General features: G+C 50.1%; 5 protein-coding genes across 5 annotated transcripts; 3 read left to right on the forward strand and 2 right to left on the reverse strand.

The window, feature by feature from the left end:
* Positions 1-721: 721 nt before the first annotated feature.
* Positions 722-2,257, reverse strand: N7539_006993 (FAD-dependent oxidoreductase; the record flags this gene model as incomplete). Its single annotated transcript, XM_056936594.1, has 4 exons — positions 722-1,120; positions 1,202-1,563; positions 1,629-1,885; positions 1,953-2,257. 4 exons carry the CDS (start codon positions 2,255-2,257, stop codon positions 722-724), a joined length of 1,323 nt encoding a protein of 440 aa, XP_056788529.1.
* A 1,091-nt stretch (positions 2,258-3,348) lies between these two features.
* N7539_006994 (uncharacterized protein) lies at positions 3,349-3,885 on the forward strand (the record flags this gene model as incomplete). The annotated part of the gene is made up of 1 exon (XM_056936595.1): positions 3,349-3,885. The coding sequence occupies one exon, from the start codon at positions 3,349-3,351 to the stop codon at positions 3,883-3,885; it is 537 nt and encodes a 178-aa protein (XP_056788530.1).
* A 1,247-nt stretch (positions 3,886-5,132) lies between these two features.
* Positions 5,133-6,620, forward strand: N7539_006995 (metallophosphoesterase family protein; the record flags this gene model as incomplete). Its single annotated transcript, XM_056936596.1, has 3 exons — positions 5,133-5,750; positions 5,908-6,188; positions 6,254-6,620. 3 exons carry the CDS (start codon positions 5,133-5,135, stop codon positions 6,618-6,620), a joined length of 1,266 nt encoding a protein of 421 aa, XP_056788531.1.
* Positions 6,621-9,210: 2,590 nt separating this feature from the next.
* N7539_006996 (uncharacterized protein) lies at positions 9,211-9,558 on the reverse strand (the record flags this gene model as incomplete). The annotated part of the gene is made up of 2 exons (XM_056936597.1): positions 9,211-9,248; positions 9,291-9,558. 2 exons carry the CDS (start codon positions 9,556-9,558, stop codon positions 9,211-9,213), a joined length of 306 nt encoding a protein of 101 aa, XP_056788532.1.
* A 4,084-nt stretch (positions 9,559-13,642) lies between these two features.
* Positions 13,643-15,436, forward strand: N7539_006997 (uncharacterized protein; the record flags this gene model as incomplete). Its single annotated transcript, XM_056936598.1, has 2 exons — positions 13,643-13,693; positions 13,760-15,436. 2 exons carry the CDS (start codon positions 13,643-13,645, stop codon positions 15,434-15,436), a joined length of 1,728 nt encoding a protein of 575 aa, XP_056788533.1.
* Positions 15,437-16,342: the final 906 nt, after the last annotated feature.

Raw genomic sequence — 16,342 nt, forward strand, 5'->3', positions numbered from 1 at the left:
AAGAGGACTTTTTCTAAAAAGTGAAGTTCTCCGGGCCCTTCCCATCTTAGACATGTGAGACCACACAAGTGCGAAAGCTCGTCCATAATGACATGGTGCTTGTCAGGGTCTTGTCCGGTCGTACAAAAGGTTTCTTGGGCGGTTGACTGGAGACATCGAACCTTCAGAGTAAAAAGTTGTAACTTATACCTTCCCCTTGAACGAGTGATAGGTGGTTGGAAAAAAGAGGTTGGCGACCTGCACCTGCATGGGTGAAACATCATGTATTCAAGCCTTGCTCATGACGGTCATGTGTTCTACGAGCTTTCTTTAGCTCCTGGGCTGCCTTATCTGTCTTGACGGGTCAAGTGAGACTTTAAATCGGATTTTCCACAGCCCGAGGCAGGCCTCAAGGCTTGCGGCACGTGTTGGTTTGTAAAGCCGCTGCATCAAGTGATTCGAATGGCGAGTCGGCAAGTACGCCTGACTTCACAGAAGTGTCACACTGCCACCCATACTGTAGAAGAATCGTCCTGCGTGTCTTTTCTGACCTATTTCAACCCGCGTGTTATAACTCGCAGAAGTATTCACGGCCCCGGAAGCATTTGCCGCACAAATTCAGATGATGACAGCATAGCCCTCGAAGGAATGAGGTTCACCCGAGACATACCGAGTTCATTAAGCTATCACACAGGCGAGGGGTTTGAGGGGTTTCATGACCTCTGCAGGACCGATAAGAACGCTAATCTGCTTGTTGAGCCCGCGCAAAGGATGTATATACCTTGACGTTCGAGCTCCCTCCGTCCCAATCAGCAAGTTTCTCTGCACTACACATTGAAGTGAGCATCTTAGCGATCCCCTCAGAGCTTGTCATCTGGTGTAAATTAGACCAGTAAGCCTCACTTTCAGGGCCTATCTTCAAATGAGCTCGGCAGCCGAGTCGAGATGCTCGAAGAACGGCGGCCGCTCGATCCCGACGCCGCTTTTCATATTGGCTGAGACAAGATTCAACCTCAGGTCGAGAGAGGATTGTTCGCATGCCTCCCATTCTTGTCTGAGATACTAATGGTCGGAGGAGATTGGTAAATGCTGCGGCTGATTCTAGAGCCTGGTTTGCACCCATCGCTCCGTGAGGGACCATCTATTTGACAGATGACCATGAGTAAAATAAAATGGGGTTGGGTAGCTTAAAGCACCGGCAGGCTCAGCACTCAGCACTCACCTTATGGGCTGAATCACCCAGCAGAAAAAGTCTGCCGGAAAAGAATCTTTCGGCAAGGCCCTCTTCTAAGGCGGTCATGATAGTGAAACGCCTCTTTCTGAGAATCGCCGCAAACTTTATTCCATCTGTGACCGTGACATCGGCGACCTGTCCACACAATGCCTGACTTTCTTGTTCGGAGAATTGCCGAGATGCTTCACCAGCCTGGATCTCCCGGGTCACAAACCAGGAAGTCACCCCGCCGTGGCCACTGAACACCAGCAGTGATACACCGGGTCGGTATATGGTAAATGACCGACCCGGTCCAATGCTCGAGACTGGGTCCGAGATACCCCAGACACAGACGAACCGCGCATCAAACTCTACAGTACCTGGGTCAGCTTCCAGCTTCGAGCTCAAGCATCTGGGAAGTATGAGCTCGACGTACGGAAATCGGGATTCTCTGATCTGGACATAGTATCTTTCTCAATCTCACGGCGAACGACGGACTTGACGCCGTCTGCACCAGCAAGAATTTCGCACGCCAGTTGGGAACCATCGTCGGCAACGATTGTGGCTCCACTATCTGCCTGTAAGACGGAGACCACTCGTTTTGAGGAGAACAGTTTCGTCTTGTCGTCGATGCTTTCATGTAGAATCCGAAGTAAATGATGTCTTTCCATCAACACTCCACCATAACCCAGTCTGAAAAGCCGAACAGTCAGCGACAAAGCGAACTGGCGAAAGTTTTCGCAAGAGATGTGACAGTTACTTTTCCTCCATCACAGCGCCCGGATTAAAGCTCGCATGGAGCTTTCCGTTTGCATCACGATGCTCCCATACCTGACGCTTGACATTGTATTGATTGATTGCATTGATCATCCCCAGCTGGTCCAAGATTCGCAGGCCATTCGGCAGGACTCCAACACTAGCTCCTGCGAGAGGCGCAAACCGATGGTGCGACTCCCACAGGCGATAAGAGATGCCTGACATCTCCAGCATCTTGGCCAGGGCGAGACCAGCCACACCCCCGCCGACGATGCCCACAGTCACATGGTTCCTTACAAGATCGCCCATTGTGGTCGGGACAAAGGCTCAATCTGAGCGCGATCTGGCCAGTGTTGAAAGGCTTATGTAGGTACATCATAGCACTGCCCCTAATTGTTGGGTGGCACAATCTCATTTGAGGATCTACAGAGGCTGGTCACATGATTCTCTTACTAGGGCGATTGAAGATCTCCCTTGCACAAACAGTATCCATTTCGGGCCGTGCGGGACGCCTGAAACAGCAGCTGGCCCTTGGTAGAGATGTTTGACATTTGATCTCTCGTGCAAGCCCAGACTCTGAAACTAACCTAAATCTTTGCTTATGCCAGGTTGTAGGCTATTCAGAGAGCCGCATACAGCTCATAGTCGAGTATGGGTTTACTGAATTCTTTGAAGATACTGTAGTACGAGGCTGTAGCATTGGAAGACAATTCGAACCTGTGAGGATATAGAGCATTTTGAGTGTCAGCCTAGGGGTCATTCATGAATGTAAGCTTCTTAGGCTTTTCCACACAACCCTACCTACCTACCTGACAGGGCTGCCATGGATTTGATCGATAGACGGACTGGGTCGGGAAGGTAACCTAATCCCAATGTTGCTGGTTCTAAATTCCATTAGCTCAATGGTAATAATACCTACTTATAGCCAGAAAGACAAAGGAAATGATTAAAGTGGTGAGTGATACTCGCAGCAGAGTAAAGGAGACTAAGTTAGAAACGACATCATATTTACACAGATCTCGATGTAACCTATACTACTATTGATGAGGTAGACAGCCTCAGTGACAATATGCTTGCATTGTATGTTGATTGTTGCCCTAATCTCTTCGCGAGTGGATGAAAGATTATTTGCAAGCCAACCATTCTTTCACGACCTAAAGATAACTTGGGCATTGTTTACTGCGCGGGATTTGTGAGACAATGAAGGTCACTGTTGAATCACTAAGTCTGAGGCTGTTCAGACGATTTAAAGTGGACGTGTCCTCATTGACGAAGAGAGACTGAAGAGTGCAAATACCAGAAGTCTCCTGCTGACTATACTGAAGTATATTCGGGCCACTTCATTCGCCCAGCGGAAATCTATTACAGCGGTGAAGAAAGTCTGGGGTCATCAAGGTAAAATGACATCAGACCCTACCATCACCTTATTCGGAGAGAAACGATTGAAAAATGTGAACAGCCTCCTTGTCTGGAGTGACAAACTGTCACAGTTCGATCCCGATCATCAAGAAGCCGTGCGTTTCTTGCATGGCCTAGAGGCCGATTTTGACCAGTTGAGACAGGCGACAGCATACGAGCAAACGAGCCCCTGCTTCCCGCTCAAGTGTCAAATCATCACTCATACCATCCAAGATGCGATCGACATCCTTCGAAGACAAACCCTGTTCAGCTCTGACGAGGTCGGACAAGTCCTGAAGATGATTGCTCATCACATTGGTCGGTTGAGTCTGAGCAAGCAGCAGGGTGTCGATCTATATGCCGAGCACATGGACCGGATGACTCGGAAGATCGACGCATCATGGAAATCCAGGAAGCTCAGAGCTCCGCAGCCACAAGCCGAGAACGAGAGGCGTCAGGAAAAGTTACAGGAGATATGGGATCGTCTGCACTTTGCACTGCCCGATTGTGCATGTCTTCAGTGCTCGCGCGAGTCATGACCGCTTCTAGCTTGCTTCAGTAGACCAAATCGGGCGGACGCGTGGCTCGAGCTGTGAGAACCGGACCAGGTTCTCAGTCATCTCGTCTCGGCCTCAATAGAGTTGTTATCGATCCAAACATGCTCGAGAAAGCTCACAGACTTGCAGGCGAGCAACAAAGTGGGACGTGCAAGAAGTGTAGATTGTCTAATTGGTGAAACACGCATCCATTTGCGACAGGTTAAACTTTGATACCTTGGAAAGTGACCAGGCTAAGTGTGTATTTCTAAGCATTCGGGTGCTCATAGTATGAAGCGTTAAGACACCCAAGACAGAGAGACCTACTGCGTGGAGCAAGGGGTGCCAAGAACCCGACAACACTGCCACAAGATGAGTACGCGGCCAACATTTCGGTAGAGAGAAGGATGGTCTTGGCATAACGCATCATGAATGCAGGGAATTTCGACGAGACTTTGGGTCAAGTGGGGTTGAAATAGTTGTGGGGGGTGTTTTTTTTTCGCAAATATTGTCAAGTGCATTCCATGTCCATAGGGTCAGATCACACGATTGTCAGCAGTGCAGTTGTGCTGGTGCTCGGCTGGAGACTTGAGATAAAAGGATGGGTCTTGGCAAGATGCAGCTGGCTGACGGAGGACAATCGAGGATGATGCGGGATGGACATTACCCATGGATCTAGCGGTCAGGTGATTAGAGCGCGCGGAAAGACTGTAGGTTACCTAAGCCTGGCAGTCATGATCCATCATGCATGTACATCCTGTTGTACTACCACCCCAGAAGTGGTCCTCTTATGCCCCCAGAAGCAGCGTAAATTAAGTAGCATCAGGCACTGTCCGACCTCTCCACGACTTTTTGCCCACTCGTCAAGTCTCCATTCTTGCAAATAGACTTGGTACACGCCCCACAGGATGACCGCTCGAAGCTCAAGAACCTCTTCAGATACCCACCGACCATCGCGGTTCCCGCTCTTATCGCCGTTATCCCCAACTCTAATTGCCCCGCTTGCTGATCCGAGGAGATCTGGACGCGAACCCGATTCCGGCGATGGCCTACGTCAATCCCACGGATGCTCTGCATCACTCAGGAACTCGCCCAGGGAAAACCACCGTCTCCGCTGAAGAACTTCGCATGACGCCGAGACTGGACAGCGGTCCTTCGGTCTGAATATCCACAGTGGTTGATCCGACGATACCACATCCTTACGTCCCGTACAATAGATAAAGGCAGCGACGTCCCGAGGCATCGCAAAGATGGCGTACTACGAAGCGATCCAGAAAGTCATGGGGCTGGGCTCGAAGAGTCAGTCGGAAAGCAGTCCAAGACTGGAATTTACGAAGAATGGCACTTTTCACATTTCCGTCTTTAATGATTTGCACTTTGCCGAGGGTAAGTGGGACCGTGAGAGCTGTGAAAGCTCGAAGAGCAGAGACGCGGTGGCCCTTGTCAATCCGAGAATGCTGATGTTCTATCACCTGCTCTCAGATGCAGACAACGACGTCAAGACACAGGATGTTATTTCCAAGTTGATCGGCATGGAGAAGCCCGAGTTCATCGTGGTGAATGGAGACCTGATCTCGGGCGAAGCGACCAGAAGCTCCAATGCGGACCAGTTCATCGACCAAGTCCTGAAGCCGCTCAAGAAGGCGGATATTCCTTGGGCGTCCACCTACGGCAACCACGATAGTGATGCCAACCTAGACCCAGTGCACAACATCTACAACCATGAGAAGACTTATAAGAAAAGCTTGACAAAGAGCATGATCAGGTCGCCGACAGCGGGCGTCACCAACTATTATTTACCGGTCTATGCACATGGCGCTTCCGACGAGACCCCCGCGCTTATCATGTGGTTCTTCGATTCTCGGGGGGTAACTACCCGGCTGACCATGGAGATGACGACCCTTCAGGCCGAAGAGGCGATTGGGTTGATGCTGAGGTATGGAATACAAACCCCTATCATCCCATTTGCCGCCAATACAAGAATTTTGGATTATCGAACAACTCTGATTCACCTCTCTGTCATAGGTCGTCAAATGGTTCAAAGAAAAGAGCAGCAACTTGACCGAAGAGTATGGCAAGACCATCCCATCTCTAGCTTTCTACCATATCCCCGCGCATGCAATGGCCAAATACCAAGATGACTATTACGACAATCGAACAACACCCGGCATCAATGGCGAGCGAGTCGTCGCCCAGGGAGCCGGTGCAACAGACTACACAGGCCAAGATACCCGCTTTATGCAGGCGCTGCTGGACACGCCTGGATTGATGGCTACCTTTAGTGGGCATGACCATTTGAATGACTGGTAAGATGCCGGAAGCACGCATCCTCGATTCTGTGCGACTCTCTTCTCTGACCGTCTTCTCTCAGGTGTTTCAAATGGAACAACGGCATCGAAGACCAAAACCTCACCGGCAATGGTCTCAACATGTGTTATGGACGACGAACAGGCTACGGCGGGTACGGAGATGTGGCGCGCGGTGGAAGGCAGATCCTGTTGCACGAGAAGCACATGGCCAAAGCTATTGATACTTGGGTCCGTCTGGAAGATGGGAGCGTCTCATCTGCCATCACGCTCAACGCGACATATGGTGAAGATCAATACAACGAGATGCAGTCGAGCATACTGCGCGTGGTGACATCGGGAACTTCTGATGTACATTCAGCGTCTTTGCTGCCAGTGATGCTTTTCTGGATGTTCATGATTGGGTTGCAATACATGAGACGGATCTACTGAACTGCTGGAGACTCGATTGCGCTTTGAAAGAATCCGGTGTCATGATGATATCCTTCGCCTGCGACGAATATATTGTTACATTGAATACTACATCCTTTTCAAATACCCATACTATCAGCTAGGAAGTATAGCATCACAACTCAAACGCACTGGACCACAAGACCTTCCTAGGCTGGGTACTTGTACATTGCCCTCTTTTGCCGAGCAGTGAAAGTCAGTGTTCTTCAGAGCCACATAGTCGACACTCGACCCACACAGCCAAACAAAAACACCACCCGAGGAGGGGTCGACGATCTTGGCATCGATGTCCACAATTTCGCCGCCTCCGCCAGATAAGGTTCCAACCCATCCTCCTGCGCAAGGCCTCGATGTTCGTCGCTCGAACATTCTTTCCGGGAGACTCGGGACCGTAAGATGAACAATGCCATCTTCCTCATGAAGATCCTCAAATGGACACTTTCAATTTGTGGCTTGTGCACCTTACCCCAGAACACGGGCGGCTAGATCCATGCTATCTACTTAATCCGGTGGGCGGGACCTAAGAGGCTCCTGACTGTAGAGGATCACCCGGACGGGGCTGAGGCATGTAGCTGGCCAGCATCTTGAAGTAGCAATCGCGCTCGGCTATGGTGGCCAATTTTACGAAGTGTAAGATGGACGGTCGATACTTCAAGTCAAGACCTGGCAGAGTCGTGAAGACTCACGTCATTCCAACAGATTCCAGGGAAGCAGACGCTCATGTTCAATCCCGATTCAAGATCTACACGGCGTGAGCTTGTTCCACGATAGTGCATCCAGCGATTGATACCCACTCATGCTATGAGATGCAAGAGGTTCATTCTGAGATCGAATTCGCCAGCGAGACTGGGAGTTCATAAAAACTTCTCTAAAGTTTTACTCATGATCGCGCTGTTCCAGCTTCGTTTGTCCAAGCCCCAACTTCAATGGGACATAACCCAAAGCTTGACAACCTCCATGCTTTTCCTTGCCGTGCTCACTTGGAAGTTTCCCGCACGAAATCGCAAACGCGTCCATCCACATCAACACATGTAGCCTAATCACCTATGGCCCGAACACACAACCCGATAATTGTAAGGAGCTTAGAATTATGATGAAGAAAGGCGGAGGTCCTATCAATATCAATTCTCAAAAACAGCAACCTTGCAGGCTTCAGACCGATTGAACACGAAGACAGGTCCGTAAAGACCATGATTCACCAACAGAAAAGCTGTACGCAATCTTGCATTTGATCCTTGGTGACTGAGCCTGCATGTCAACATGAAGCGTGATGGGGTTAGGGCCGTGATTCATCGGGGCAAGTTAGTCTGCCAGGGACTTCAATTCGGCTTTGCTGATTGATATGGGTTCGAGATTGGGGTCTGCGAACCGCGTTTGGTGGGCTAGAAAGAGGGGCAGGAGGAGAAGATAGAAGAATAGCATTTTGTAGGCAGGTAGGTAGTGGTCGATTATTGCGAGGTGCTGGTGATAGGAAAAGGCTTGGGGATGAACACAGTAGCACAGCAACCGAGTCGGGGTTTAGGGTTTGAATACATTCAGGATTCAACTACAAGCAGTCGGATGAGATTTCGCAGGACCCGGTTTGGGACTATCTAGCAGCGAGGAGTAGGGATGTCAGAGAATACAATCAACACCCGCAAATCGACCGCCTGGTGAATGGATGGTCTTCCATACACATCACTTCAAGTGTGGGATAAATCGAAGGCCTGGTTCCCTTTCATCCAAGTGAGCTTGATCTATTAGCATGTCCGCTATCACGGACATCCAAACATGGAACAACTTGTCTACCTACCCAAAGTTCCACGCCCGGACAGTAGTACTACTGGTCTCACAAGAGCCGGTATAGGTAGTACACATGATTCATACGGTATGACAGCGGGGGTGAAATTGTTCGCCCGGGGAAGTCAGTTCCTGCTTGATAGCTCACGAAACTTAACTGTTTCTAAGCAGGTGAATAAACTTCCAATATTTGATCAAAATGGGATTACTTCCCGATTACGTACGACCTAGGACTAGCAAGTGTTGCATACAGTAATTTTTACCATCGGCATCAGGTTTATCATGTTACACTGCTGACATACTTTGAGGTGTCTTGATTCTCGGTTGAATCACTAGGTGCTAGGACGGGTAAGCGACGATTGAACTTTATAGTGGCGAGCTAGTATGTAGCAGACACTGCACTTTCAGGCCCACGCAAATGTAGGTACTCGAGGTGTACATCCATGATCGATGTTGATACATGTACGAGGGGGCCAGATGGAAGCCGCGAGCGGCTCGGTTTCTTCTGTGCAGTTATCTTGTATCACTTTGAAATAGGTATAGGAGGTCAGAAAAGACAATTTACATTTGATAATGAAATTTTAAAACAGACAAATTATCTGTCAATGTTCTTGTCCCAATATCCACCCGTGAAAGCTACACAACCTAGACTGCATGAAGTTCACTTGAGCGACTACCCACTCCGTATGGAAATAGATTCAGACCATCAATACTGAGGCAAGTACCTAAGGACAAATAAAACTAAGCTCGCCGGGATAAACCAAACACTGCGTGCCCTCTAAAGAAAAGTGAATCAAGTTAGTGTCAGTTGTTCAATATGCTCTTCAAGCTCTGCGCCGGTTCAGTACCAATGGACATAGGTGTAAGACGTACGACAAGTGGAGAACAGTTCCCAATGACCCAGTGCACATGTGACGGTCACATCTTTGAGTGTTGAATTGAAGTGTGGATCTTTGGCAATGTGTTGGAGTATTTTCAAGATGCCGGCGCCGCTGAACTCGGCATTCGTGCGAGGAGGAGATACAGCATTGAGAGGCGAGAAAGGTGAATCGGGAGATAGGGATGCAGTTGACGCTGACACTGCTGGAGAGATGAGGAGAAGACCTGCGGAAAGAACGAGGCCCGTATTGTGAAGTTTCATTGTGAGTGATAAGTGAAGCGGTGGTCAAATAGTGATTTCTAGCCAAGCAGTTTGATGAAGATGGTTGATTTGCTCGATGTATAATAATGACTGCCGGGGGAGTGGAATCGTTAGAGGAGAACAGGAAAACTTTCTTTGCAGGTGATTGTTCTTATAATATGGAGTTGTGATCCAAGACCGACGGTCATGCAGATCAACGAAATGTCGCTCAAAGCCCAGACCATCTACTACCTTCCTACGTTGGCAAGATATGATTGCAACACATATGGTGACAATGCAATCCCTGGGCAACATCAAGTGCACAGATATTCCGCGCGGCATCATTTCCTTCCGAACGACTCGTGCGACTCTGGTCCTACTGCCACAGCTGTCCCACAGTGACCTCGATCGACTCACAGACACTGTAAAGACTCGTTGAGTGACCTTGTCAAACAAAGCCACCATACTGAAAAGAGCGTCTTTTGACACTTCTCTCTTCTGGATCTGTCGTACATAGATGGTCACACAGAGACATGACTTGAATTTGTTGAAAGCGATTGACACACGGGTGGTGCAGAACTTCAAGAGCCGTGGTTCAATCGATGAATAGGTAGTGACTGCATGCTCGAGTGTGAGACAAACGTAACGGTCGATGTACACACAAAATTCGTGTGTCCGTACTGGTAAATCGGTCGATCTAAGCCTAGTGAATCTTGTATACAACTTTGCATAGACGATACTATCCAAGCGAGACTGGCGATGAAAGCAACCCGAGCTAAGAAGTCTCTGTCTTGACAAGAGTCAACTAGGCCTCTCATAGCTTGATGTATTCACATATGGCAGCAAATATCGAACAGCTGGAGATGCCCTGATGTGACCAGGAAGGAGAGCAAGGACACGATTTGACTCGGATGACTTCCGAAGCCTGGAGTCTGTTTGTATGGCATGTGATACTGCCGACTCACCGCAGTCCATAGCCTAGATAGAATCTCTCGCCCATGGCAATCTCACTCCTCATCCCTCTCACACATCGATACTGCTGCCCCTACAGTAGCCGTATCTCATCAGAGTCCACTTGCGGTGTGGCCAGCCCGGAGACTAAAAAACCCGACCAGATTAATGTCTCGTACATCACCCACAGTGATCAAACACCGTACTACTGCATCTGATCTCAGAGTCCTCGGAATTGAAGAAGAGGTGAAAAGCTTAGCATCCTCCAAAAACGCCACTTGTATGCAAAGAAAGGAGATGAACTGCCCCTGATGAGCGCAATATAGATAAGTCAGAAATGACCCATCATGCAAGCCCGCCTCCGAGGGCGGATCCTCTCAAAGTCAGCTTCAACATACCACTCAGCAGGATCATGAGGGACCGGCCAGAGATCAAACCCTCGGCTCTACTGAGACAATGTGAAAGCTAGAGAGGTACGTGATTTGCCTCTTTGGAATTTAAGAGAATATCGAGACCATAAAATGCATTCGACGGGGCATATGTCCAGAGACAATAGCCGAGGCCCCTTGCGTCAGAACCCATGCATTGGGCTTTTGGGTGCAATTGTTGCCTGGATGGTTAGTAAACACATGATAATCTGAGACCTGCAGTGCGCTTCCCATAGTAATCTCCAATAACAGAGAAAACTGTATGAGGATTGTGTCGGAGAGAAAGATGAGTCCGTACCCAGGAGCCGAGGGTCATCCCCCATGCAAATTCCTTTTGCTCAATTCCTGCGCGGAGCTGGACAAGGTCTGTTTGGACTGGAAGCCGAGTCGATGAGATCTTGAATCTGGACGAACTTCAGGGCTGGACCCGCTCCATCATGGGTGGACCAGCACGTCTGACGAGGTGGGAACATGCGTCTCGTCATGTGTCATGCCGATGCAGTGGTGGTTTATCCGACTGGAGTATGGTCAAGAGTGAATGCCTCAGGCCTCACATCATATTGAAAATCGATCCAGCGTCTGCTTCTGCTGTCACCGCTCCCGAGACCATATGGTCGACTCGTCACACTACACATGTGGATGCAGACGCGTCTTTATTCTGAACAAACTCCATGTACTTATGAAGCTGGCCTTTGATGAATCGTTACTATCACAGAGTTTCCCGAAACTATGTACACGTATACGTTGCTCATCTAAAGGCGAGCATGTTACTAGAGTGGTGTGAGGCCAGTTCACTTTGGCTTGTGAAAGAGGAATCATATACCGCCGACTCCCGAGGCCATTTATCTGGTGTGTACTTTTTAGTTATCAAAGTGGATATGCGTGGGTCCCGCTTGGACGAGGTGGCTTTGACCGACGCCCAGACCCTCACTCGGGCGACGAGGAAGGTCAGCTACCTCCTTCAAGTCCATATCTTGAGTTGGGTGGGTAGGTAGAATAGTCTACCTGAGGGTATTGTAGTACCGGTGGTTACAAATCACAACTTACTAGGAATTAGTATTTGGTAGTCACTGCTTGTACTGATTAAGAAGTCCAGCGACAGATTGAAGTTTTCGTCTGTGGCCCGTTGGACTCGTCGCCAAACCAATGGATTCGAGCATGCGATTGACCGAGTTGATGCTGAGGGATATGCGACACAATTTTATTTTCAGGTCTGAGAACGACGCCACAATCAAGCGCAAATGCCCTGTTCGATAGTAATAGTCGCTTCCCACTGATTAGTCACTTCCTGTACCCTGGCCCTCCAGTCCAGTGCAGAATTTCGGAGCCCCAAAGAGTGGACACCCTCCAATTCGGATAGTCTGTATTCGACCAGTCGACTACGGAGTGAGAACTGCTGCACAATACAGACCCAACTTGGAACTTCCGGGGAAAGGGGGACAAACCTTATCTTGGCAAGTCGCTGCTGGATTCCCCCTTCTTCCGAACAGAGACCTCATATACATCGAGACACAGGAGTCCAGGTGGTCTTGTGGTCGTGGAGAAGGGGGCTTGTTCTCACGACGAGAGCCTCTTCGGTAACTGCCAGTCTTAGTTAGGATGTAAAAGGCAACCGGAGACGGAAGAAGTGCATGTCCGGTCACCTGGTGCATGTTCCCGTAATTGCAGAGGCAAGGCACCAACACCGGCAACAAATCGTCCAGCGACGCAGGTACTTTGGCCACCGCGACCTTTTTCTGATCTTTCTTGATTTGGCTTTCTCCGGAAGGTCTGACCCCCCCTGATCGACACTGTCATGCATGCATTGGGGGCTAAGGTTGATGGGCTTTCCTATTTACGACCATAATAAGAACATGGCGTCGGAGAACAGTGATCATCGGCCACAACGATAGTATGCTGGTGAGCTTCAGCCTCTATGATTAGGTCGACTAGGTCCAACTCACTTTGGTCCCGATTAACAACAACCCAGTACATTTATGAGACCCGCTGGCCTGGATTGGATGTTCGGAAGACGGGAAGAGCCACTGTGGAGAAGTCTTTCGAACAGCCAGTGGAGCCAAGAACCACAAATTTGAGGATCTTTGAGTGGTCATGATCACTGGAAGTGTTTGCTTTCTTTCAGTTCACTCGGCGTCGCCTCCCCACTTGCACCCAACTGTTGACGGGCCTATCGGCTGCACACCCGACTAATGCATACAATCCTCGAATTGAATCCGGTGCAAGCAGCTTCCTCGACCCCTTCCGAGTACACAGGCACGGACTCACTGGATCCAGGAGCTCCCAAATCATTTGATTGTGAAGTTTCTGAATCGACCGGCCCAGTCCACCATGTGTGAAGGCCCCTTTCTACAGTGGAACCCCGTTATGGGGCGATCCGACCGTTTGACAACATCGAATCTAGATGCTCACTGGAGAAAACCGAATCCTCGCATGGTTGGAGTGCATCTGCACTGTTTGTCCGCCTGAGACAGATGGGAGCGCAGCCGGCGATCCGAGTCACATCGCTTGGGGTCGATGCAATATCATGGGTTCTTCCCAGGGCGCACGGCCATGGATACCAAGGGTACATTTAAGAGACTACTTTTCCTCCTGATCTTCTTCTCCATTCTCCTCTACAGCCTCATTCTCTTGTCTATCTTCTGCTGCATTCTTCTTGCCGTTCTCGGCGTCCGTTCTTTCTGAGATTCCGTCTCATTGTCATTCGCTATAACACAACTTTGCACATCATGAAGCAATCCCTCATTACCTCACTGGCTGCTCTTGCGGCCTCCGCATCTGTGAGTATTGCGGCGTCAAGCGGTATTGTCTCCAGTGTATTCATGTCTGACATTCGTCTTCTCTAGGGAGTGTCCGCCTCCGAAGGCCTGATCAGTGTTCCCGTAGGTCTTTGCGGTGCAATCTTGGGTGAGGCCCAATGCCACCAACAGACCACCAGCAACGGTCTGATCAACGTTCCCGTGAATGGATGTCTCGCTGCCCTTGGCCAGGCAAAGTGCGACCAGGTTTCTTCTTCCTCCAATGACCCAGGCTCCCTGATCAGTGTGCCCGTCAACGTCTGCCTCGCCGTCCTCGGTGAGGCTCACTGCCAGCAGAGCCACAACTCCAATGGTGGTCTCATCAATATTCCCGTGAATCTGTGTCTGGCTGTGCTGGGCGAGGTTGAGTGCAAGGATCACTCATCCCAACCTGCCTCCCCGGGGCAGGGACATGGACATGGCAATGGTCATGGTGACGGCCACGGCAATGACGGGGGTGCTCTCATCAATGTTCCCGTCAACATCTGTGCGGCTGTTCTGGGAGAGGCTCATTGCCAGCAAAGCACCAATGTCGGTGGCTTGATCAGTATTCCCGTGAATACCTGTCTCGCAGTCCTGGGCGCGGCCGAGTGCCACAACCACTCTGGCGCCTCAGGCCAAGGTAGCAAGCACGGAGAGGGACACGGTAACGGCAAGCAAAATGGCGGCGGTTCCTTGATCAATGTTCCTGTTAGCATTTGCGCCGCCATCCTTGGTGAGGCTCATTGCCAACAGAGCACCAGCGTTGGTGGCCTGATCAGTGTCCCCATCGACTCTTGCCTGGCGGTCCTCGGCGAAGCTGCCTGCAAACAGTATCCTTCGTCTGGTCCTAACAATGGTAGCGGTAACCACGGTGGAAACGGTGGCTCCTTGATCAGCGTCCCCACCAACATTTGCACCGCTGTTCTTGGAGCGGCTAACTGCCAGCAAAACTCAGGTTCCCCTGGCGGCGGTTTGATTAGCATTCCCATTGACTCATGCATCGCTGTTCTCGGTGCTGTTGAGTGCAACAACTACCCTCCATCCACTGCAACAAACCCCGGCCCTACTACTTCTAACACCAATGTCCCCACTGGTCCTGCCACTGGTCCTGCCACTGGCCCTGCTACTGGTCCTGCTACTGGTCCTGCCACTGGCCCTGCCACTGGCACCGCCACTCTTGTTGTGCCCACTACTGCCCAGCCTTCGTCATTCAACACCTCCCCTTGCCCCGAGTCTACAACTGTCGTCTCTCCTTCTGCTTCTGTGTCCAGCGGCAGTGTTCCTTCCGGCCCTAACATGAGTTCTTCTGCCACCTCTGCTGCTGGTATGCCTACTAACACTGGCTCCGGTCCCGCCGGGTCGGCTCCCACTGCCGCTCACACCACTGCTCCTGCTGGAGCGGGTACCATGACCGCCAAGCCGTCATCGACTGAGTGCACCACCAGCACCTGGACCATGAGCAATGGCTCCATCACTTCCGTGGTCATTCCTTATGGTAGCAAAACCTCTTCCATGCACCAAATGCCTTCACCAACCCAGTCCACCCCTGTTGGCTCTGGTGCTATGGGAGCTGGCCCCTCCGCATCCGGATCTGGTGCTGGCTCCAGTGCTTCAGGTCCTAGCTACCCCGGCAGTGGCAGCACTCCCTCGGGAATGCCTATCTTTAACGCTGCTGGTCGCGCAACCTTCTCCGACCTGGCCGTAGCCTTCGGCGCTCTCCTCGCTGCTATTATGCACTTGTAAATTTCATGCCAAGTCTCCATCACGTTGGACGCGAATGGGATTGCATCATTGCATGGGTGATCTACCTCCCTTTTCCCAGTCTATGTGGACTCGTCACGTACTCTTTTGTGCTCTTTTGGCTCCTCTGTGGAAGGCAGCTTTCTTCTACTTTCTCTATGACTTTATTTATGTTGCTGTTGCTGTTGCTGTTGCAATACTTGCCATCCTTTCTGTGTACTAATTGTCGAAATACCCTCGCACTCTGGCTGCCCTGATACATACTTACGAGACATGTGCCCTCAAGACATCGAGCGGATTTCAATTCATTTATCATGTTTAACAACCCTCCACGCATTGTCGAATACTCCAAACACTTGTAGTATGGCCACGGCGGGGTCACCCGGAAAGTGAGATTCGTCGTAGAAATCAATTTCGTCATTTTTTTTTGACAGTGAACTATATCCCCCATCGTCTCAGGTCCGACGTCGCGAAGACTTACCTGGCAGATGCCCCATCCCGTCCGTTGCACACTCCCATTCCCAAAACCGAACGTTTAGCAGAATTTAATTTGAAGTCGAATCGGGGATCATCACAAAATTCCGAACCAGGTTGGATTTTGATACGCCTAAAATTACAACTCGGGAGAAGGAAAGATGATAGATCAAGATGTACAATCGAGGAAGCGTAAAGCAGAAAAGTTTATCCACAGTATCAACAATCTCACAATCACGATCAAAACATCTATCACAAAAGAAGTAAACAAAACAGAAAAATGGAAAAGGAATTGATTTGACCTTCACTCTTCCCGTCGATCTCTCTTCAAAGAATTATTCGCAACCGCAGAAAGACACCATCTCTCCAGCTATCTTATCTACTCCGTCGACAGATTCTCAAATTATGCTCCAAATCAGCATGCTCTTCCATCCT

This window comes from Penicillium diatomitis (assembly GCF_028827545.1).
Source record: "Penicillium diatomitis strain IBT 30728 chromosome Unknown utg000009l_segment0_segment0, whole genome shotgun sequence".
NCBI lineage: Eukaryota > Fungi > Ascomycota > Eurotiomycetes > Eurotiales > Aspergillaceae > Penicillium > Penicillium diatomitis.